The 25,194-nt window shown below is 45.2% G+C and overlaps 1 protein-coding gene across 3 annotated transcripts in view; it reads right to left on the bottom strand.

Annotated features, from left to right (window-relative positions):
* The window catches only part of IKZF3 (IKAROS family zinc finger 3), a 631,603-nt gene that overhangs the window by 582,777 nt on the left and 23,632 nt on the right, over nt 1–25,194 (bottom strand). For 2 of the 3 annotated variants that reach the window (XM_029572755.1, XM_029572757.1), the window contains exon 1: nt 13,836–13,923. The exons of the other annotated variant lie outside the window; for it this stretch is intronic. In XM_029572755.1, coding sequence (XP_029428615.1) covers nt 13,836–13,842 — 7 coding nt within the window. In that variant the 5' untranslated portion in view covers nt 13,843–13,923. Of the gene's footprint in view, nt 1–13,835; nt 13,924–25,194 lie in introns of those variants that run through there. 3 annotated transcript variants of the gene reach the window in all.

Below are 25,194 nucleotides of genomic sequence, written 5' to 3'. Positions count from 1 at the left end.
CAGGTGTCTCTCTTCAGTCTCGTAAGTAGCAAAAGCGTTAGCAAAAATAAAACAATAAAGGTCTAAGGCCCAACTCCGCAGGGTGGCGGGTGGGTTCTGTGAGGACTACATCCTGCTGTCCTGGGATAACACCTATTACAAGGTAAGCAATTTTGCTTTATCCCAGGACAAGCAGGATGCTAGTCCTCACATATGGGTAATTAGCAAGCTAAAGGCTGAGTCAGAGTGTAATGAAGCAACAGGTAATTATTGTTGGTGAACTGAGTCAGCCGTAAATCACAGCAGTTGGATGTAGAAGGAGTTGGGTTTATACTGGAAACAAGTTCTTTAAGACAGATTGTCCATAAGCTGAATCTTGTCGTCCTTCTTTGTCCAAACAGTAATGAGCTGCAAAAGTGTGAAGAGAACTCCATGTTGCTGCTTTACAAATGTCTAGAATTGGCACTGAACGATAGTGTGCTACTGAGGTTGACATTGTTCTGACTGCATGTGCCGTTACTCGCCCTTGGAGAGGAAGGCCTGCTTGTTCATAACAAAACTGTATGCAATCTGATAACCAGTTTGATAAAGTCTGTTTACCCACAGCTTTACCTGGTTTGTTTGGATCATAAGATACAAAGAGTTGCTTAGATTTCCTATAGACTGCTGTGCGGTTTATATAGAAAGGCAATGCACGCTTGCAGTCTAAGGTGTGTAAAGCTCTTTCGCCTTGATGAGAATGAGGCCTTGGAAAGAATGTGGGTAAAATTATGGATTGATTCAAGTGGAATTCCGTCACTACCTTGGGAAGGAATTTTGGATGTGTGCGGAGAACCACTCTGTCATGTAGAAATCTAGTGTAAGGTTCATACGTGACTAGTGCCTGTAATTCACTTACTCTTCTAGCTGATGTAATGGCTATGAGGAAGATAGTTTTCCATGTGAGAAATTTCAGATCACAAGAATCTATGGGTTCAAAAGGAGAACGCATGAGTCTTGTTAAAACCAAGTTTAGGTCCCATGTCGTGACTGGAGGCCGAATTGGTGGTTTAAGTTGAGTTAAACCTCTCATGAACCTTGTGATAAGAGGTTGTGCAGAGATTGGTGCATCTCCTGTTCTGTTATGATAAGCAGAGATTGCACTTAGGTGAACTCTTACAGATGAAGTCTGGAGACCAGATTCTGAAAGATGGTATAAATAATCTAGAAGAGAAGTAGTGGGGCAGGTAAAAGGATCAATACTCTTTTGCCTACACCACAGGGTGAATCTTTTCCACTTGGAAGCATAATTCTTTCTTGTGGAAGGTTTACGTGAAGCTATAAGCACTTGAGAGATATTGGATGAAAGATTGAGTGGTTGTAAGATCAAGCTTTCAACATCCAGGCTGTCAGTGATAGGGATTGGAGGTTGGGATGGCGCAACCGACCCTGATCCTGAGTTATGAGATTGGAAGCTACTCCTAGACGAATGGGATCCCTGACTGAGAGGTCTAGCAGTGTGGGAAACCAGACTTGTCGAGGCCAATACGGGGCTATGAGTATCATGGGCCCCTTGTCCTGTTGAAGCTTCACTAGAGTTTTGGTTATGAGTGGTATCGGAGGATACGCGTATAACAGGCCTGAATTCCAAGGGCGAGCAAAGGCGTCCTTGGCAGGTTGGTTCTTCTGTTGGTGTATGAAGCAGAAGTTTTGTACTTTGTGATTCAGATGCGTTGCAAAGAGGTCTACCATTGGTTGACCCCAGCGTTGGAAAATGCTGGATGCTATTGCAGGATTTAGTGACCACGCGTGTGGTTGGAATTGACGACTGAGCCTGTCCGCTACTACGTTGTGAATGCCTGCTAGTTATGTGGCCTTGAGAAACATTGAGTGGTTCAAGGCCCAGCCCCAAATCTGTGCAGCTTCTTGACAAAGGAGATACGAGCCTGTACCTCCCTGTTTGTTGATGTACCACATGGCTACTGTGTTGTCCGTTTGGATTAGAACAGTCTTGTGTGAAAGGCAGTCCTTGAACGCATAGAGCGCATATCGTATAGCTCGAAGTTCCAAGAAATTGATTTGAAATGTTGCTTCGAGTTTTGTCCAAGTCCCTTGGGTTTGGAGGTTGTCTATGTGGGCTCCCCATCCCAAGGTGGATGCATCTGTAGTTAAAGTTATTTGTGGGACTGGTTGCTGGAAGGGTAGGCCCTTGCACAAGTTGTCCATGTTCTCCCACCATAGTAGAGAGGAACGAAGCTGGTGGGTGACTTGAATTGGATAATGTAATGGTTGTATGGCTTGGATCCATTGAGATCGTAGAGTCCATTGGGATATTCGCATGGCAAGCCTTGCCATAGGCGTGACATGTACTGTGGAGGCCATGTGGCCTAGTAGGGTCAGAAATTGTAGAGCTGTTGCTTGTTTTTTGACCTGTATGGAAGTTGCTAGAAGGGAAAGTGTCTGTGCTCGATCTTTGGGGAGAAAAGCCCTTGAGAGTGTGGTGTTTAACTCTGCTCCTATGAATTGAAGTAGTTGAGATGGAGTGAGATGGGATTTTTGATAATTGATTAGAAATCCCATGGAGTGAAGCAGAGCGATTGTCAGGTTGAGAGAAGTTAGAGCTCCTTGCTGAGATTGGCTTCTTATGAGCCAGTCGTCTAGATATGGAAAAACATGAACATGTTGTTTGTGCAAGTGTGCAGCTACAACTGCTAGGCATTTTGTGAACACTCTTGGAGCAGAAGTTAGTCCAAAAGGTAGAACCTTGTCTTGGTAATGTTGATGGCCTACTATGAAGCTCAGGTATTTGCGGTGAGGTGGAAAGATTGGAATGTGAGCATAAGCATCTTGAAGGTCCAGAGAACAAAGCCAGTCATCTCTTTGAAGGAGTGGAAGTATGGTTCCTAGAGAAATCATTCTGAACTTTTCTTTTCTTAGAAATTTGTTGAGATTTCTGAGGTCTAGAATTGGACGAAGGCCCCCGGTTTTCTTTGGAATGAGGAAATATCGGGAATAGAATCCTTTGCCCCTCTGAGAGCGAGGTACAAGTTGTATAGACCTTGCTTTCAGAAGGGTGGATAATTCTATTTGTAGAGTGAGAAGTTGAGATTCTGTTTGAAGAATCTTGGAGGATTTTGAGGAGGAAGTGATAGGAAGTTCAGTTTGTATCCTCAAGATATTACAGAGAGTACCCACTGATCTGATGTTATTGTTTGCCAATTTTCCTGAAAAAATTTTACTCTTCCTCCTACTGGGAGTTCTGGTTGAGGATTTGGTGACTTGGCTTGTTCTCTGGATTGAGCTTCAAAAACCTGTAGCCGGTCCTGTTTGAGGAGGAGGCTGTGGTCTGGTTGTTCTAGGCTGTCTGGCCTGTGACCGTGGTTGAGGACTTGTGGATCTTCCCCTAGAAGACTGGGGGTAATATCTTCTTGGTCTGTAATATGGACGCCTAGTATCTCTACGAGGGAATCGTCGAGGAGGTTGAGATACAGGGTCCTGTGATGTTTGAGACAACTGTTTAAGAGTTTCAGAGTGGTCCTTTAGCTGCTGGACTGCTTCCTGGACTTTGTCTCCAAACAAATTGTCCCCTTGGCATGGTAAATCTACCAGTTTATCTTGTACCTCAGACCTGAGGTCTGAGGCTTTTAGCCATGCCCATCTTCTTGCAGTGATTGCAGTAGCTGCTGCCCTAGAAGATGTCTCGAAACTGTCATACACTGCCCTCACCTCATGTTTTCCAGCCTCCAATCCTTTAGAGATAATGGATTGTGCTTGCTCTTGTAATTGGGAAGGGAAAGAGGTAATAAGCTCTTCCATTTGCTTCCACATATTTCTTTGATGCTGTGTAATATATAATTGATAGGCAGAAATTCTGGAATTGAGCATTGCACTCTGATACATTTTTCGGCCTAAGGCATCTAGAAAACGATGATCTTTGCCTGGAGGATTAGATGAGTGTGGACGGATTCTCTTGGATTTTTTCTGGGCAGATTCTACCACAACAGACTGATGTGGTAGTTGCTGTTTTTGGTAACCTGGAACTGGTTGTACCAAATAGGTAGAATCTATTCTTTTGTTGACTGCAGACACTGAAGATGGATGTTCCCATATCCTATTTTGAACTTCAAGAAGGACTTCGTGTATTGGAACAGCTAAGACCTGCTTAGGTGGGTCCACGAACTGTAATACCTCTAGTGTCTGTTGTCTTGTGTCTTGTTCAGTGGAAAGCTTAAATGGAATGGAATCTGCCAAGTCCTGAATGAAAGATGAAAAAGAAAGATCTTCAGGAGGAGATCTTTTCCTGGGATCAGGCGGAGATGGATCTGAGAGAAAAGATTCTGAGGACTCAGAGTCCCATGAATCATCTGGATCCTGTGTGTAGGGGGATCTTGGGTGAGGATGATGAAGGCCTGAAGGGCCTGGCTGAGAGTCATCGATGGTAAAAACTTCTTGAGGTGTTTTTTCTGGAAGAGTATCGATAACTTTGTGGTATCTTTCTAAAAGTTGTCGATACATTTCAATATTTTCTTTCCCTTGATCAGAAGGCCTCGATGTCATCGAGGGTTCAGTCGTCGACATCGAGGGAATCGATGGACGCAGTGTCGAGGACGTCAACGGCCCAGTCATCGAGATCGGCATCGATGAAATAGGTGGTAATTGGGCGTAGATCGACGTCGATGTTGTCATGATTCTCGGTCCTCGAGAAGTCGTCGATTCCAGTGATGGAATCGGCATCGGTGATCCCACCGGCATCGGTATGTTTACCGGCATCGATGCTGGTCGCATCGGCAGTATCGCCGGAATATTCTGTTCCTTCAGCGCCTGAAGTACCGCTTGTCTGATTAATTCAGATAGCTCTGGCTGTACAGCTGCCGGTAGTAAGGCAGGTGTAAGCGGTGGTGGTGGCTGCGGTAGTATTTCCTGAGAAGGAACGAGCGGCATCGATGGAGTGGGCCCAGGCGGTGATGCTGCTGGCGTATCCTGTATACATGGCCGCTTTGGTCTCGATTCCTCTGGGGATGTCGAGGTCGATGGTTCCGGGTGTCGATGTCGATGCCTGTGCTTTTTGGAATGATCTGCCGATTTTGTCGACGCCACCGACGACGGCAGGGACGGTTGATCACCGGAGCCTTGCGGTCGAGATTTTTTAACTAAAAGGCGTTTAGTCGTTCCGGCCAGAGACGACTTAGAGGATTTTGACGGTGAAGGGATCAATTGTAAATGGAATAGGTGTTCCATTTTTTCTTGTCGAGTTCTTTGAGTTTTGGCAGTCATTTCTGCACATTTATCACAGGCAGTAATGTCATGGTTTTTACCCAGACAAAGAACACACTCTAGGTGTGGATCGGTAATCGACATGGTTTTACTACAGACGGTACATTTTTTGAAACCGGTCGCCATTTTTAGCTGACAGCCGTCGAGCTATGTGGGAAATCGTGAGAGAAAAAAAGTTTTCAAAACTTTTTCAAAAGTACTCACCAGCCGGTGGAACAAATCTGAGAGAGAGAGAGAGAGATTTGTGAGAGAGAATATCACCTGTCCCGCGATGCTAATGGCAGCGCGGAAAAAAGAAGACTGAAGAGAGACACCTGTGGCAGAGAATATCATAGCATGCTGAGCATGCTCAGTGGCCTCTCGAGGCCAGTCAAAAGTTCTAGAAACTTTGACAGAAAGTTTTTCCCGCACTAAGGCTCCGTTCATGTTGTCACCCATATGTGAGGACTAGCATCCTGCTTGTCCTGGGATAAAGATATAATTGCGATGGAGAAGGTACAGAGAAGGGCTACCAAAATGATAAGGGGAATGGATCAGCTCCCCTATGAGGAAAGCCTAAAGAGGTTAGGACTTTTCAGCTTGGTGAAGAGACGGCTGAGGGGGGATATGATAGAGGTGTTTAAAATCATGAGAGGTCTAGAACGAGTAGATGTGAATCGGTTATTTACTCTTTCGGATAATAGAAAGACTAGGGGGCACTCCATGAAGTTAGCATGTGGCACATTTAAAACTAATCAGAGAAAGTTCTTTTTTACTCAATGCACAATTAAAACTCTGGAATTTGTTGCCAGAGGATGTGGTTAGTGCAGTTAGTATAGCTGTGTTTAAAAAAGGATTGGATAAGTTCTTTGGAGGAGAAATTCATTACCTGCTATTAATTAAGTTGACTTAGAAAATAGCCACTGCTATTACTAGCAATGGTAACATGGAATAGACTTAGGGGCGGATTTTAAAAGGCCCGCGCGCGTAAATTCTTCAGGATTTACGCGCGCAGGGCCCTCGCGCGCCGGCGTGCCTATTTTGCATAGGCCGCCGGCACGCGTAAAGCCCCGGGGCTTTCGAAAAGGGGCGGGAAGGGGCGTGTCTGGGGGCGTGCCCCGGCGTTTCGGAGGCGTGGTGCCGGCCCGGGGGCGAGGTCGAGGCCTCCGGACCAGCCCCCGGGACCGGAGGACGGAGCGGGGCTGCCGGCGACACGCGCAAAGTTACGCCTGATTTTAGCAGGCGTAACTTTGCCGACAAAGGTAAGGGGGGGGTTTAGATAGGGCCGGGGGGGGTGGGTTAGGTAGGGGAAGGGAGGGCGAAGAAAAGTTCCCTCCGAGGCCGCTCCGAAATCGGAGCGGCCTCAGAGGGAACATGCAGCTCGCGCTGGGCTCGGCGCGCGCAGGTTGCACAAATGTGCACCCCCTTGCGCGCGCTGACCCCGGATTTTATAAGATATGCGCGGCTACGCGCGTATCTTATAAAATCCAGCGTACTTTTGTTCGCGCCTGGTGCGCGAACAAAAGTACGCGCTCGCGTATTTATTTAAAATCTGCCCCTTAGTTTTTGGGTACTTGCCAGGTTCTTATGGCCTGGATTGGCCACTGTTGGAAACATAATGCTGGGCTTGATGGACCCTTGGTCTGACCCAGTACGGCATGTTCTTATGTTATTAGGTTCTTATAAGAATTTTGAAATTCCCTAGAATTTTAAGAGAGATTCCTTATGTTACTTTGAAAAGGTTTTTTCAAGAAGCTCTTGGTTTTGAAGATGGAAACTCACCAGCAATCAATAAATGTTATTTCCTTCCTAAAGCAATGGCAATATCATACAGATTAAACCTGCAAGAAAATCCGACAGAAATCTTAGAAAGTTCAACTTAAGAAATCTTGGACAGAAACACTCTTTTGGTTTCATTAATATCAATGTTTAATGTTCAAAATGTAATGAAAAATTATTTCAGAAAATTTCCAATCTCCTTTATGAATGAAAATGTTAAAATTTTACCAGACCTCTCTTCAACCACACAACTTAAGCATAGAGAATTTTTAGCTCTACGCCAACGAATAATTTCCTTGGGGTTCAACTTCAAATTAAAATTTCCTTGTAAGAGTGTGTTGAGGAGGGGGAAGGAAGTTTATATATTTTTCAATGTGGAACAACTAAAACATTTTCTGGCATCAAAGTCTCCCACCACTTCTTCTCCCATAGATATTTAAATGGAATAATGTGGCTGATAGTCGTGTCAATGCCTTATTATTTTTAATTATTTGTGATTGTATCTCTCTCTATAATTTACTGGATCACCGTATAATAACATACTATATTGTTATTTTGGTTAAATGGAGTTTTTCTTTGAGGAGTGATAGTTATGTTTTAAAGAATAATTAGAATTTAAATATCTCTCCATGTGTTTCTGACTTGCAAAATTCAGTTTTTGTAATTATGAAAAATGATAAAGAGTTTAAAAAAAAAAAAAGGGTTACCAACCCCCTGTTCATATGACTCGACCTGGGAGGATAGCCCTACCAAGTCCTTACAACTCCCTGGGAGGTTCCATTGGAAATCCACTATCTCTTCTTTCCTTTTTTTTTTTTTCAGACTACAGGTTTTGCTCTATATGCCATCTGCTGGGACAGAAAAATATTAAGGAACTGCAGGTAGTGCACTTAGGGCCTTATTTTCCAATATTGCATTGGTAACGCATTAGGGGGCGTTACCAATGCAAATGAGGCTTCTTTCGTGCAGTGGGGAAAAATCGCGTGCGGCGATGTTTTTGCCATTCACGAAAACATTAGCACCGCACGCGATGTTTTCCCAGTGCACGATGATTCTTTCAGTCTTTTATCGCAGTGCACGATATTTGCCGGTTTCTTTTATCGCAGTGCACGATAGTCCCAGACAGCCTGTTGAGAGAGAGAGAGAGAGAGAGAGAGAGAGAGAGAGAGAGAGAGAGAGAGAGAGAGAGAGAGAGAGAGAGAGAGAGAGAGAGAGAGAGAGAGAGAGAGAGAGAGAGAGAGAGAACCTTACTATAGTGCCTATGCCCTACATAGGTATTTTAACCCCTATGGGAGGGCCACCTACTAACTCGGGGTGGGGATTAGGTATGAGCGTCGGGGGTTGGGGGCCACTTTCGCATTCCACATGAGACCTACGGACAGAACAGTGGCCTCTAGTGCAGATTTGCTGGCCGTCGGAGTGAGGACGCTCACTCCAAGAAGTGGTTTGGGCAACGTTCTCTCTACCTAGCTTGATGGACACTCTACCTGGGCAACAACATGCTAGGTGGAGAGAATGTTGGCCAAATCTCCGCTTGGAGTGAGCGTCCTCACTCCGACGGCCAGCAAATCTGCACTAGAGACCACTGTTCTGTCCGTAGGTCTCATGTGGAATGCGAAAGTGGCCCCCAACCCCCGACGCTCATACCTAATCCCCACCCCGAGTTAGTAGGTGGCCCTCCCATAGGGGTTAAAATACCTATGTAGGGCATAGGCACTATAGTAAGGTTCTCTCTCTCTCTCTCTCTCTCTCTCTCTCTCTCTCTCTCTCTCTCTCTCTCTCTCTCTCTCTCTCTCTCTCTCTCTCTCTCTCTCTCTCTCTCAGGCTGTCTGGGACTATTGTGGATGGCGGTAATCCTTTTCAGGCCTGTAACGCAGTCCATAACGCGAGGTTGGAGTTAGCAGCCGCGCTAACACTGCGGCTGTTTCACCGCACACGATACACAGGTTCCCGCTTTACATATGCTCCGCCCCCTGAATACCAAATGACTACTTCGCGTTAACAGCTGTTAACGCGATTTGCAAATTTATCGCACGCGGTAAAGTGCTTGGAAAATGAGGCCCTTAGTTATACAGAGGTTTCAATAAAATTTTATCTGTCTCCATATGCTGGCAGGATTACAAAACCCAGAAGTCTGGAATGATTTGGGTATGTACTGGAACACTGAGCGTGAGCTGGTTTATCTCTTACTGGATTGTTTCATGGACTAAAGAACCAATGCTCTCTTTGTGGAAAGGACATAGAAAATACTTTTACTTATTTTCTCAAACAGAAATTCAACCTCCACTTAGGTCAGACTCTTGATTACCCAGTTCCAAAAAAACAGCACCAAGAAATAACAGAAATGCTTGAAACTTATATTAATGTGATGTTCTCCAAAGCCTTCTTCCCATCCGAAAGTAGGATAAGCATTGTGAACATTCAGACTATTGTTAGCATTTTGGGATAATTTTCAATGACAAACAGGAATTGGGTTTTGCTTCATCTCTGCTGTAAAGACAGTAAAAGCAGGTTTGCTTACCGTAAATGGTGTTTTCCGTAGATAGCAGATGAATTAGCCATGCTGTATGGGTGCGTCCTCCGTGCCACTAGGTGGCAGAGCTCTCAAAGCCTATCGAAGACTTTTAGCTAGGTACTCCTTCCCTCCTGTATCCTGACAGAATTACCTCAGGCTCAAAGCAAGGTAGGTATGCTAGAACTGTCTGATGAGGCGGGCGGGTCAGCATGGCTAATTCATCTGCTATCTACGGAAAACACCATTTACGGTAAGCAAACTTGCTCTTTTCACGTAGATAAGCAGCTGAATTAGCCATGCTGTATGGGAGTCCCAGCTGACATATTGAGCAATTAGTATGTATCAATTAATTTTTTTTTTGCTCAATATGAAATAGTGGCGGACAGTTCCTATGAAGGCTTAGAATTTTGCACTTCTGTAGGATAGTCCGTCGCAAAGGATCATCCACCATCTGTTTTTGGAAACACTGGTGGAATGTGAAAAATGTGTAGCGGTGATTGTGTCGCCTCTTCATAGATGTCTATGAGAGGTACTTGATGGAGAAAGAGGCAATCTAGGTTGTCATCTCATGCACTTGATGTGAAGTTAGGATTGCAGATAGCGTTTGCAACTTTCCATTATCGCTGAAAAGAATATAATTGGATATCGCTTTGGATGAAGTTGTTGTCGGCATTGGACACTCTTGTGCGTTTGGATTGACAAAGAAACAGTTGTAAGGTTGATTGGGTGACAGAGTGCACGTATTGTAGTATGCTGGTGCACGATTACAATCAAGGTATGTCATCCTCTCCTTATTGCTAATAGTAAGAGGTTTGGATGGAACGTGGATTAGGTGATGTCTAGGTTAATGCAGAAACGGGACGTTACCGTTAGCAGAAACTCCAGGTAAGTGTGCAAGGTTACCCTGCCGTGGTGAAATTGAAGAGAAAGAGGATAGTGACCCAATGGTTGTAATTCACTTGGTCTTCTTGCAGGAGTGAAATTGAATAGGAAAAAACACCTGTATGCAAGGAGCGAAGGTGAAAATTGTGTAGAGGTGCAAGGAATAACAGCATTAGCTGTTCGAGATTCATGTTAATGTGCCACGGCACCGGTGGTTTTGTAAGTGGATGTAGGCATAATAGGCCGTACATGAAGAGGTATACCAATGAGTAACATGAAAGTGGTTTTTCCTCTAGATGAAGGTAATAAGCTGTAATGGTGCTTGCAGGAACTCATGAGGAGTTGCATTGCCTTTGCTGCAGCGAGATGAAGGTAGAACAAAAAACCGCCAGGTGAGCCAGTTAAGGGGCTATACCTGTTGATGAACACTCGGAAGCGCAGCGGGACAATCTTACTGGTACTTAAATATGATGGAGAGTTGTCCCGAGGATAGGAGAAAAAAACGTAGATAAGCGAGCTCATCAATGTCCACGCCCTAAGGTGTGGGGAGGCGTGGAGAGGATGTTCACTCAGTCTAGTGAAGAAACTAGGAGTTGCGTCCAGGAGAATTGGGTTGCAGATGGAAAGCTGTCATAGGGAACCGTACCATGGACGTCTTGGTTATGTTGGCGCAATGAGGAACAGATGGGCTTGGTTTTATGCCTATCTGCGATATGGCAGAATCGCCCGGTCTTCTTTGCATCTCTGGAGTGATCGAGAGATGAGTGGAAACAGACGAAGGGAATGCATAAATATGCGGTGTGACCAATCGATGAGAAAGGTGCCAGGAGTTTGAGTGAGCTCAGAGAAATCGAACAAAGCTCTCCATTTTCCTGTTGTACAGTGCTGCAAGAGATCCTTATGTGTTGCGTTGGTGGCTGTCGCATCGATGTGGTGCTGGGTCGGCGCGATGGCTGCTACACCAATGGGAGTAGTGCTTTCGCTCCCGGTAAGGTGCTCTGGCGGCGGCGGCCGTGTCGATGATACCGCGTGCCGGTGGTCACATTGATGTGTGGGCGCTCCGCCGGCCCCGTGGATGAGTCGGCTCGTTGGCGGCCTCGTGAATGAGTCGGCGCGCCAGTGGCCGCATCAATGAGTTGTTGCACCTGCGGTTGAGTCTATGCACCTGCGGCCGCATAGATGCGCCGGTGCCTCAGCGATTGCGTTGGTGCACACGTATCTTGGCGTCTGTGTCGACGCCTCTGCACTCTGGTGCCTGCGTCGACGCCTCGGTGCTCCGGTGCCTGCCTCGACACCTCGGTGCTGGGCGCGCCAGTGTTCATTTAGGTGCATGTCCGTTTTAAAAAGTTGGCACTCTGGTGGGGGTTGTGGGCCCTTAATACTGTGTCCGCACCCCAGAGTCGGCGCTTCGGATAGCTGAGGTTGGCTGGGTCTTTAGCAGTCACCCGGTAGGCAGCCCAGAATTCAGTGTAGTTGTGCCCCTCCCCCGGCCTATACTCTGTACTCGCCCGGGGAACCGGGGGTTAACCGAGGAGGCAATTGAGTCGGCGAACGTCTGAGAGGGGGAGGGGATGCCCCGAGATGTTTGAATGATCTCGTAAGGGCGGGCTGCTGAGAAAATCTTTTTTTTTTTTAATTTTATGTGCTTTGTTTCCTTTATGCTCTTATCCGTGAAGTATCTCTATAGATGTTGTAATTTTAAATGAAAAGAGAAGGAGAGAGCTTCGCGAACACCGTTGCGTGGAAAAAAACAGACTGAGGAGCCTGAGGTAATCCTGTCAGGATACAGGAGGGAGAGTGTACCTAGCTAAAAGTCTTTGATAGACTTTGAGAGCTCCGCCACCTAGTGGCATGGAGACGAACCCATACAGCATGGCTAATTCAGCTGCTTATCTATGTGAAAACTACCCGTCTTTTATTTAGAATCTAATGGGTGGATTTTTTTTAAATACGCGCATGTGAGATTTTATAACATGCACGCGGTTATCAAATCTGGGGCAGCGCACGCAGGGGGGGTTGAAAATAGCAATTTTCGCATGACGACGAGATCGGGTCTCCCCCAATTCCCTACCAGTCCGCTTCAATTAAGGAGCGGACTGGGAAGAAATTTTCCTACCCCCTACCTATCTTCCCTCTTCCCCTCTCCTCCCCAACCCCTTTGAAGGCCCTACCTTTTTGTTTTTTTCTTATTTTCAAACTTACATGTGCAGGGGATTTAAAATCAGTCCTTAAGTATTTGTCCCATTAGTCAGGTCACAGGCTCCTCGCACAATGAGTCTGAGACTGTTTTAAAAGAAGCTTTATTCTCCATCAAATATTCCTTTTTAATTAACATTTTCAATTAGGCATATGAATAAGAAGAAAGCAGAGTACTTTTTAAATCCTAATCTACAATTATTTTTCTCCCTTATACCTCCTGTGAGACTGAATTGATACAGAATACTAAATTTATTTATTTGTAATGTAATTTGCATTTATTATTGCATATTTTAAAGCAGCAGAAGCTTACTTTTTTCACATTAAGAACATACCAGTAGTATACCGTTTTTGCAAATGGTAGTAAAATCACAATACTTAAATGCTAATTATATACACTGCCATAAAAACAGGTTCAATACAAAACAAGAAGTTCTACCTAGAACTTAAGGAGCCTACTTTCCTGGACATGCACACCTCCCTCTGTGGTCGGCACATACCGGTGGATAAAAAAAAAATACTACCACTGTCAAGAGTACTCATGTGCCCCCTGACGTATCCTGAAAATCTGGTGTGGCCAGAATATCAAACACAAAAGTTATTAGCGGGGGGGGGGGGGGGCGCCCATACGCCTTCTTTTTCTTCCGAAAGTAGACACAAAAAAACATATGGTAAAGGCAGGAACTAAATGTTCTCAAAGCATAAATCAAAATAAATGCAATCACGTTGAGTGTTACACTGGATGCAGTGTATGTCTGTAGGTGTTTATTACTAAATGTATTTAAACTTTTCAAACCTTTCTGAATTAGCAAAACTCACAGAAGAAACGAAACGTGCCGCTGGGTATCGCTAAAAAGCTTCTTCTCAAGAAATGGCTGAAACCCCCTTTCTAAAAGTTACAGTAATTGTATAGAATGAACATTAGTTAAAGTTTTGAGGATGCTCAGCATAAAGTTTTCATTTCTTATTAAAGATTTCTCAGAAAACAGATTTTATCTTCTGGACCAACTACACCGAACGGCACTATTAAAAAGCCTGCTATAACTTTTTAACACGCTTCCTTATTTTTCCCTTCTCAAAATGTACTTCCTTCCACAGCCCCTCAAATTCTGCATTAAATTTGAGAAATCCCTGGACGGGATTTTCTGAATCCCACCCGGCGCTCCGGTCTTGATGCGCCTCCCAATGCACGTGTGGGGAAAAGAGTCGGTTGCCCTGTGGCGTCGTGCATCCTTCAGTCCTGGCCACTCACCTGCCATCGCCGCTGCTCCCTACGCCACGTGCTCATTCACCCTGGATTCGCTCTCAGTGGCGGGAGATTCCCGGCCCGTTATCTAGACCCCTCCGCCTCGCCACGCTCTGGGATATGGCGCGTTGACGTCAGACGCAAGTCTTCTGGCCTTAAAGGGGTAAGCAGCTAAGCAACCCTCCTCAGGGAGCCTCAGCAGCTGCAAGGGTCGGAAGCGCGCACCGGCATTGAGGCATAAAATCACGCACCTTTACTGTATGTACAGATACACTTGTGTGAAAGCACCACACGCTAGGTCAAAGCGTCAGGATGACTATCGCCGCTAGAAAGGGTCCCTCAAGAAGGAAGTAGTAAAGTAACACATACAACTAACCCTCTGCCTAATCTGGGTTTCCACATTTAAAGAGAACTGAGGGATTCGAGTTGATGCAGGGTTACGAGGAGGACGATGCCCTCTTATTCAACAAAGAAAAGACCATTTGTGAGTTCTACGCCCCATATAATTTATCTAAAAAGCTTACGGTATATTTCGCTTATATCCTAAAAAGTCCAAGGCGAATCATAGTAAGTACATACATAATTTAAAACCATAAAAATGGACAAAAGCCAACATAATCAATACAACAAAAACAAGACAGAACCAAATACAAACTGGATCCACTTTCGAGCTGGATCTATCATTATGGTATTATAAAATGGCCTTCTAAGACAAGTTAAAATGTAAATGTCTGTCACAGCTGTAGTGCTACTGATACAGTGTTGAAGGCTAATTATAATTTACACATTGTGATCTTCCTGCCCACTATTTTGAAGTCTGATTTTTCTGGTGGAGTGCTCATACACTGACAGTATGAGAATCTCTCAATCAAGGTCTCTCTCTCCAAATGTTGACAGGTATAGTGCCTTGCCTTAATCTCTCACTGAAATGCACTACAGTAAGGAATAAATATGGGAGAACTGATAAACTTTCAAGGGACTAATTTAGTAAAGCAAGTTTGCTTACGGTAAACGGTGTTTCCGTAGATAGCAGGATGAATTAGCCATGCTGTCATGGGAACTGTCCATCAGGGCCCAGGAGGCGAAGCTTTGTAGTAGAAACAGAGCTTTGCTCTATGCGGCTGCATGTGCCTTCCCGTGCAGAAAAACAGTCTCTCCTCAGTCTGTGATGTAGCAGTTGGTTAAGAACTTGCTGACTATCCAGGGAGGTGGGTGGGTCAGCATGGCTAATTCATCCTGCTATCTACGGAAACACCGTTTACGGTAAGCAAACTTGCTTTTTCCTGTTGATAGCAGGGCTGAATTAGCCATGCTGTCATGGGAGTCCTAAGCTCCGGATCACGCTGTTACAGTGCTTAGTTTGAAGTCTTTCTTTCTCTTCTTTTTTTTTTTGCGTGATCCAAAGCGTGGATAGTCAGTTGTAGGTCAGGTAGATATTGTCTGTAAAACCACTTTCCTTAGTTTAGAGTCGTCCGTCGTCTGTTGGTCTAGACAGTAGTGCGACGTAAACGTGTGTAATGAAGACCACATCGCCACTTTGCAGATGTCTATTGGTGGTACTTGAGAAAGATGAGCAAGTGAGGTGGACATTGCCCTCACTTGGTATGCATTCGGGCGAGAGGTTAAGATTAGTTTTCTCTTGTTGTAGCAAAATTGAATGCATTGGGCAATCCAGCTTGATATAGTCCATTTGGCTACTGGTATCCCAGGAGCGTTCGGATTGAAAAAAACAAATAACTGTGACACTCTAGACTGTGTACGACGTTTATAATACGCTAATGCCCTTTTGCAGTCCAAGGTATGCAACAATCTTTCCCTTTCGTTCTGATGCGGTTTGGGGAAGAACATTGGCAACTCGATGGATTGGTTCAAATGCAATTGAGTGACAACTTTAGGTAGGAACGATGGGTGGGGTCACAGTACTACCTTGTTATGAAAGAATCGAAGGTTTGGAGAGTAGTGTACCAACGCCTGGAATTCACTCACTTCTCGGGCTGACATCAGAGCGATGAGAAATACTACTTTCCAGGTTAGGTATTTGATGTGTGCGTCATCCATTGGTTCAAATGGCGCCACCATTAATTGTTCTAGCACCAAATTGAGATTCCACGGAACCGGAGACTTTGAAATGGGAGGTCGAAGATGAGTGAGGCCTTTCAGAAATCTTGAAATGAACGGATGACCAGAGATGGGTTTTCCGTTGTATGGTCGGTGGTAAGCGGCTATGGCACTGAGATGTACTCGGATCGACGAGGTAGCAAGGCCCATCTGATACAAGGAGTGAAGGTAATCCAGTAATTTTTCCGGAGAGCAATCTAAGGGAGGTATCCCTTCCGAAGAGCACCATGTCATATACCGCTTTCACTTGAAACTATAGTTTCTACGGGTGGAGGGTTTTCTCGAGGCTAGGAGAATCGTTTGTGTGGATAGTGATAGCCCTTGTTCTCTCCATAGGAACTGCTCAATCTCCACGCCGTCAGGTGTAGGGAGCTGTGCATGGGATGTAACAGGGTTCCCTGTTCTTGCATCAAGAGGTCGTCTCTGTCCGGCAGCAATATCGTATCCGCTACTGACAGATGGAGCAGATGAGTGTATCACGGTTGGCGCGGCCATGCTGGTGCAATTAAGATCAATTGTGCTGCATCTCTTATGCACTTTTGTATGGTATATGTTAGGAGGGGAATCAGAGGGAATGCGTACATGAGAGGTTCCATCCATGGAAGGAGGAATGCATCCTGGGCTATCCGGATTTTGCTGGCCCAAACTGAACAAAAACGTCTGGAGCAACATTTCCACCACTTGGTTGAGTGTTCATTCGTGTGGGTAGAATATTCTGCTTAGACGGTTGGCTTGAGTGTTGACTGCTCCTGATAGGTATGTGGCTTGCAGACATATGGAGTGTCGAGCCGCGTGTTCCAGAATTTGCAGTGATTCCTTGCATACGGACCAGGAACCGGACCCTCCTTGTTTGTTGATGTAGAACATCGCGACTTGGTTGTCGGTGTAACCCATAACTCTTCGTGCTCTTAAGTGCGGAAGGAACGTATGGAGGGCGTTCTTGATCGCTCTGAGCTCTAAGAGGTTGATCTGCAGGTCTTGTTCCTGCGGCGCCCACAGACCCTGCATTTGTAGCTGGTCTAGATGTGCACCCCAGCCTTTCCTTGAAACATCTGTGGTAAGGACTGCATTGTGTTGGGGAGTGGAGAACAATGCTCCCGTCTGCAAATTCTTCCCCCGGAGCCACCACTGTATATCCTGTAGCATTGCCTGAGTGAATTTCACTCTGGTTGATAATGACTGTGTGTGTTGCTTCCATTGTCATTTGAGTCCCCACTGTAGACGACGCATATGGAATTGTGTGTTGGGAACGGTGTAAATGGCAGCCGCCATATGACCCAGGACGGTGAGTATTTGTCTCGCAGACGGTGTCCTGAGTAACCTTGTGGTTTGAAAGAGGCGGTACATGTCTAGTCTCCTTTCTTTTGGTAGGAACGCCCTGGCTCAGATGGTGTCGAGATTTGCTCTTATGAACTGAATAGATTGCGTCGGAATGAGAATTGATTTCTGATAATTGATAATGATCCCCAAATTATTCAGGCATTGAATGGTTTGGTGTAGGTAGTTGTTGAGAATCTGGGGCTCGGAGGCCACAATCAGCCAATCATCCAGATAGGGGAAAACTTTAATGCCCCACTGACGGAGATGTGCCACCACCACTGCCATTCACTTGGTGAAGACTCTGGGGGCTGCCGAGAGTCCAAAGGGGAGTACCTGATACTGATAATGTATCTTCTGAAATTGGAAAGACAGGTATTGCCATGACGACTGGTGTATTGGAATATGGGTATAGGCATCTTTCAAGTGAATGGAGCACATCCAATCTTTGGGTTGGAGAAGCGGTAAGATTGTTTTTAGAGATACCATTTTGAATTTCACTTTGACCAAGTGTTTGTTCAACTCTCTGAGATCCAAGATTGGTCTCAGGCCACCGGTCTTCTTGGGAATTAAGAAATATGGTGAGTAGAATCCTTTGTTGCGAGCCCGAGATGGAATTCGCCGAATCGCTCGCTGGTGGAGGAGGGATGCAATTTCCTGTTATAAGAACATAAGAACATAAGAAAATGCCATACTGGGTCAGACCAAGAGTCCATCAAGCCCAGCATCCTGTTTCCAACAGTGGCCAATCCAGGCCATAAGAAACTGGCAAGTACCCAAAAACTAAGTCTATTCCATGTAACCATTGCTAATAGCAGTGGCTATTCTCTAAGTGAACTTAATAGCAGGTAATAGACTTCTCCGCCAAGAACTTATCCAATCCTTTTTTAAACACAGCTATATTAACTGCACTAACCACATCCTCTGGCAACAAATTCCAGAGTCTAATTGTGCGTTGAGTAAAAAAGAACTTTCTCCGATTAGTTTTAAATGTGCCCCATGCTAACTTCATGGAGTGCCCCCTAGTCTTTCTACTATCCGAAAGAGCAAATAACCGATTCACATCTACCCGTTCTAGACCTCTCATGATTTTAAACACCTCTATCATATCCCCCCTCAGTCGTCTCTTCTCCAAGCTGAAAAGTCCTAACCTCTTTAGTCTTTTCTCATAGGGGAGTTGTTCCATTCCCCTTATCATTTTGGTAGCCCTTCTCTGTACCTTCTCCATCGCAATTATATCTTTTTTGAGATGCGGCGACCAGAAATGTACACAGTATTCAAGGTGCGGTCTCACCATGGAGCAATACAGAGGCATTATGACATTTTCCGTTTTATTCACCATTCCCTTTCAAATAATTCCCAACATTCTGTTTGCTTTTTTGACTGCCGCAGCACACTGTACCGACGATTTCAATGTGTTATCCACTATGACACCTAGATCTCTTTCTTGGGTTGTAGCACCTAATATGGAACCCAACATTGTGTAATTATAGCATGGGTTATTTTTCCCTATATGCATCACCTTGCACTTATCCACATTAAATTTCATCTGCCATTTGGATGCCCAATTTTCCAGTCTCACAAGGTCTTCCTGCAATTTATCACAATCTGCTTGTGATTTAACTACTCTGAACAATTTTGTGTCATCTGCAAATTTGATTATCTCACTCGTCGTATTTCTTTCCAGATCATTTATAAATATATTGAAAAGTAAGGGTCCCAATACAGATCCCTGAGGCACTCCACTGTCCACTCCCTTCCACTGAGAAAATTGCCCATTTAATCCTACTCTCTGTTTCCTGTCTTTTAGCCAGTTTGCAATCCACGAAAGGACATCGCCACCTATCCCATGACTTTTTACTTTTCCTAGAAGCCTCTCATGAGGAACTTTGTCAAACGCCTTCTGAAAATCCAAGTATACTATATCTACCGGTTCACCTTTATCCACATGTTTATTAACTCCTTCAAAAAAGTGAAGCAGATTTGTGAGGCAAGACTTGCCCTGGGTAAAACCGTGCTGACTTTGTTCCATTAAACCATGTCTTTCTATATGTTCTGTGATTTTGATGTTTAGAACACTTTCCACTATTTTTCCTGGCACTGAAGTCAGGCTAACCGGTCTGTAGTTTCCCGGATCGCCCCTGGAGCCCTTTTTAAATATTGGGGTTACATTTGCTATCCTCCAGTCTTCAGGTACAATGGATGATTTTAATGATAAGTTACAAATTTTTACTAATAGGTCTGAAATTTCATTTTTTAGTTCCTTCAGAACTCTGGAGTGTATACCATCCGTCCAGGTGATTTACTACTCTTCAGTTTGTCAATCAGGCCTACCACATCTTCTAGGTTCACCGTGATTTGATTCAGTCCATCTGAATCATTACCCATGAAAACCTTCTCCATTACGGGTACCTCCCCAACATCCTCTTCAGTAAACACCGAAGCAAAGAAATCATTTAATCTTTCCGCGATGGCCTTATCTTCTCTAATTGCCCCTTTAACCCCTCGATCATCTCACATTTCTTAATGTGTGGAATACATCTGGACTGTGCTTCTAGAATGGTATTTTTTAACAATGACCACGCCTCTTGGACATTTTTTACTTTTGTAGCTGCTCCTTTCAGTTTTTTTCTAACAATTTTTCTCATTTTATCAAAGTTTCCCTTTTGAAAGTTTAGCACAAGAGCCTTGGATTTGCACACTGTTCCTTTTCCAGTCATTAAATCAAATTTGATCATATTATGATCACTATTGCCAAGCGGCCCCACCACCGTTACCTCTCTCACCAAGTCCTGTGCTCCACTGAGAATTAGATCTAAAATTGCTCCCTCTCTCATCGGTTCCTGAACCAATTGCTCCATAAAGCTATCATTTATTCCATCCAGGAACGTTATCTCTCTAGCGTGACCCGATGATACATTTACCCAGTCTATATTGGGGTAATTGAAGTCTCCCATTATTACTGCACTACCAATTTGGTTAGCTTCCCTAATTTCTCTTAGCATTTCACTGTCCATCTCACCATCTTGACCAGGTGGATGGTAGTATACCCCTATCACTATAGTCTTCCCTGACACACAAGGGATTTCTACCCATAAAGATTCAATTTTGTATTTAGTCTCATGCAGGATATTTATCCTGTTGGACTCTATGCCATCCCGGACATAAAGTGCCACACCTCCTCCCGAGTGCTCCTCTCTGTCATTGCGATATAATTTGTACCCTGGTATAGCACTGTCCCATTGTTATCCTCTTTCCACCATGTCTCTGAGATGCCAATTAAGTCTATGTCATCATTTACTGCTATACATTCTAATTCTCCCATCTTACTTCTTAGACTTCTGGCATTAGCATACAAACATTTCAAAGTTTGTTTTTTGTTTGTATTTTCATTCTGCTTTTTAATTGATAGGGATAAGTTAGAATTTTTTAGCTCAGGTGAGTTTTTAGTTACAGGCACTTGGACTACTTTTCTAATTATTGGAACCTCACTGTTGGGATGCCCTAATTCTAATGCATCATACCTTTAAAGATACCTCTCTCCGAACCATGCACTGCTGAGCGACTGTCGGCTTTCCCCTTTGTTCTAGTTTAAAAGCTGCTCTATCTCCTTTTTAAAGGTTAGCGCCAGCAGTCTGGTTCCACCCTGGTTAAGGTGGAGCCCATCCCTTCGGAAGAGACTCCCCCTTCCCCAAAAGGTTCCCCAGTTCCTAACAAAACTGAATCCCTCTTCCTTGCACCATCGTCTCATCCACACATTGAGACTCCGAGCTCTGCCTGCCTCTGGTGACCTGCACGTGGAACAGGGAGCATTTCAGAGAATGCTACCCTGGAGGTTCTGGATTTAATCTTTCTACCTAAGAGCCTAAATTTGGCTTCCAGAACCTCCCTCCCATATTTTCCTATGTCGTTGGTGCCCACATGTACCACGACAGCTGGCTCCTCCCCAGCACTGTCTAAAATCCTATCTAGGTGACACGTGAGGTCCGCCACCTTCGCACCAGGTAGGCATGTTACCAGGCGATCCTCACGCCCACCAGCCACCCAGCTATCTACATTCCTAATAATCGAATCACCAACTATGACGGCCGACCTAACCCTTCCCTCCTGGGCAGTAGGCCTTGGGGAGATATCCTCAGTGCGAAAGGATAATGCATCACCTAGAGAGCAGGTCCTTGCTACAGGATCCTTTCCTGCTACACCTGGTTGGTGCTCACCCATCATGAGACCTTCTTCCTCCAAGGCAGCACCAGGGCTGCCAGTCTGAAGTTGGGACTTGACTACTATGTCCCTGAAGGTCTCATCTATATACCTCTTTGTCTGCCTCAGCTCCTCCAGGTCTGCCACTCTAGCCTCCAGAGATCGAACTCATTCTCTGAGAGCCAGGAGCTCTTTGCATCGCATGCACATGTACAACTTCTCACCGGTGAGTAAAAAATCGTACAAGTGACACTCAATGCAAAAGACTGGAAAGCCCCCCTCTTGCTGCTGGACTGCTGCCTTCATCTCAATTTTGATCAATTCCTAGTTAAGTTTTAGGTTGCTATGGGAGTTGGAATGTGTCTAACTTCCTTTAAGTGTATTAGTGAATTCACTATGTGTCTGGTAGTGGCCTACCGGGGTCTGATCGAATTCTCAATAAAGTTTTTGTTGATTTTTTTTTTTTTTTGTGAAAGTGGCACCTGCCTATAAATTAAGGGATGAGCTAGGGGGAGGAGGGTTGGGAAATACAAACAGTCTAACTTCAGTTAGTCAGCCTGAGTGACTCACTACTCTCTTGATTAACAAATGTTGTTCCCTATTCAAACCCAATCACACTACCTCAATACCTTTCCAAGGTGAGTAACTGAGCTGAACTATTCAACTTTTTTACTTTGGTATATACTGCTCCTAGCTTATTTCTAGCTTCTGGCTACTTTTTGTGGGGTTTTTTTTTTGTTTTTTGTGTTTTGGTTTTTTTTTTCAATACAAGCACTCAGTTAGTATTAAATACAAACACTCAGCTCTTTAAAAGTCTGGAGAACACTCAGTTCTGCAGACTTTTAAAAATAAACACACTACCTACTGCTACCTTATTGACTGACTAAAAATACAAACAGTCTAACTTGTTTATTCACTGCCTACCTACTGCTACCTTATTGACTGACTATTTAAAAATGCAAACAGTCTAACTTGTTTATTCACTGCCTTTCTGACTATTAAAGGCACAAACACACAAACACACTAAATAATTTAGTTTGTTGGCCCCGAGACTGGGGGGACAACAGGTGCGGTAGAGTGGGTTTGATGTTGAAATGGAGTTGATATCCCTGTCTTACTATTTCCAGAACCCATAGATCCGTAGTGATGGCTTCCCAGTACGGTAGGTATAATGAAATCTTGCCCAGTGGGTACAGTGGCAGCGATGATGGCAGCGGCACTAAAAAGAGGGTGTCGATTTTGCAGTCACCTGCGGTTGTTCGGATGGTTGTCGTTGTAGTCTTGGTCTTCCCCTTCTGGGAAGAGGAGTCTGCGTTGTTGCTCGCTGTGGGGGGTTGTAAGGCGCAGGTCGGAACTGTTGGTACTGACGAAAAGGCCGACGAGTATATGGTTGTCTGAGAGTAGGTGTGTAATACCTCCGAGGTGTGAAAGATGGATTATGGGTTAATGATTGGACCGCCACCGCCTGGTCTTTGAGGTTTGCTACCGTCTCCTGGAATTTATCCCCGAAGAGATTATCCCCTTTACATGGAATGTTTGCTAATCTCTCATGTAATTCTTCCCGAATGGCACTGGACCTGAGCCAGGCCATTCTGTGGGCCGCAATAGGTGAAGCCGAAGTGCGCACCGATGACTCAAACCCTTCATACACCGTACGAAGGAGGTGACAGATTCCCTCTTCCAGATTCTGAATTGGATGGTTGACTGATGACGTTGTCGAGTCTAGATCGGGTAGCGCAGCCTTTAGGGTCTGCAAACTCTCGTACAGGTACTGCACCAGATAGAATTGGTGCTGACTAATCCGAGAAGAGAGCATGGAGGATTGGTATGCCCTTTTTCCGAAGTCATCCAAAAGGCGTTGCTCTTTCCCCAGAGGTGCCGATCCATGTAACTTGGATCTCTTGGCCCACTGCATCGCTGATTCCACTACAAGAGACGAGTGTGGAAGCTGCAGTGTGGAGTAAAATGGGGATTTTTGCATGCGAAATTTTAAATCCAGTTTCCTGGATACTGGTCTGGTTGTATAAGGAGACTCCCACATCTTCTCGAGCATGGAGTCGAGCACTTTGTGTGACGGAAGCGCGGTAGGTTCCGCTGGTATATCAAATATCTTGAGGATACCCAATGTTTCCGTCCATGGATCAGGCATCTTTTGCACCTCTAAGTTGAGAGGGGCTCCCATTTTATCCAAGAATTTCGGGTAAGAGAGATCTTCTGGGGGTGAGTATGGTTCCGGTGCGTTCTCCGGGTGATCTGAAGGGTATCCTGTGGATGACGATGGAGACGACAGTGGTGATTCCGAATCCACTATTGTTGGTGACTTAACCCTTTTTAGGGGTATGGGCGTAGGTTGGGAAGGACCCGGTGGGGAGAGATCTTTGGGTGTCTCTGTGGAGGGTTTCCTCTGTGGTTCCGATTCTGACTCCCTTCTAGGTGAAGGTGGCGTGCTGCCCGTAGAAGACAGCGAGAGAGGAAAGGTGGAGTCAAGCACTTCAAAGAAACCCACTAGTGCAGTGGAGAGCTGTGAAAAAGCTTCCTTCGTCTGCAGGGGCATTCTCGGCTTCCGGGATGGTCCACTGGTAGGCGGCCCTGTGGGTGCTATATCCAACTCTAATTTTCTCTTCTTCAGAACTGGTTCACCTGGATCCAATTCGTCCGTGCCGTGATCGGAGCTCCATGAAGGAACAGGAGACTTCCCTACCAGGGAGGACGAAGAAGATGATATGATCCTTACATACTCCTCTTCCGAATGAGTGGTTGATCTACCGTACCCCATACTCCTTGGAGAACCAGATCATTCAGATACCCTAAGACTAGGGTGCAAATGCCCCGGAGAGGTTTCTTCGGATCTGCCCGATACGGACAGAGCCCGGTGTTTCGGCGTCTCTTGCCTCTTGTGTTTCTCTTTCCTCCCCCAGACCTCCGGGGTATGTGGAGATGCGCTTCGTCGCAATGACGGTGAGGCAGGTATTACTGATTGTATCCCGATCGTCTGTGCCAAGACAGTATGACGTTTCGGGTGCTCCGACCCAGTAATTCTATGTTTGTGCTTCGAATGCGTCAACCTCTGCGGGTTCGGCGCCGAAGTTTTCATCACGGGCTTCGGTCGAGGAGTGTCGTGTGATTCCCTCAACGCTGTCTGCGTCGGTATCGGCGCTATTTGCGTCGGCATTTGCTCTTCTGGCGCCACTGGGAGCGTCCACCCCCTGATGCGTCGGTTCTCATAGAAACATAGAAATGACGGCAGAAGAAGACCAAACGGCCCATCCAGTCTGCCCAGCAAGCTTTGCACTTTTTTTTTTTTTTTCTCATACTTCTGTTAGTCTTGGCTCTTAGTAACCTTTTGGTTCTATTTCCCTTCCACCCCCATGCTTATTTGTTAACCCAGACTATGTAATTCAGTCCTTGTTTGTTGTTGTCTGTATATAGATCCACTTTTCTTCGTTCCCCCTACCGTTGAAGCAGAGAGCTATGCTGGATATGTGTGAAGTATCAGACTTTCTCTCCTGCCATTGAAGCAGAGAGCTATGCTGGATATGCGTGAATTATCGGTCTTTCTCCCCTGCCGTAGAAGCAGAGAGCTATGCTGGATATGCGTGAATTATCGGTCTTTCTCCCCTGCCGTTGAAGCAGAGAGCTATGCTGGATATGCGTGAAGTATCGGTCTTTCTCCCCTGCCGTTGAAGCAGAGAGCTATGCTGGATATGCGTAAAGTATCGGTCTTTCTCCC

Source organism: Rhinatrema bivittatum, chromosome 12 (genome assembly GCF_901001135.1).
Source record: "Rhinatrema bivittatum chromosome 12, aRhiBiv1.1, whole genome shotgun sequence".
NCBI classification, from domain to species: Eukaryota; Metazoa; Chordata; class Amphibia; order Gymnophiona; family Rhinatrematidae; genus Rhinatrema; species Rhinatrema bivittatum.
The sequence above is the reverse complement of the archived record's forward strand: the minus strand, read 5'-3'. Positions and strand labels throughout refer to the sequence as shown.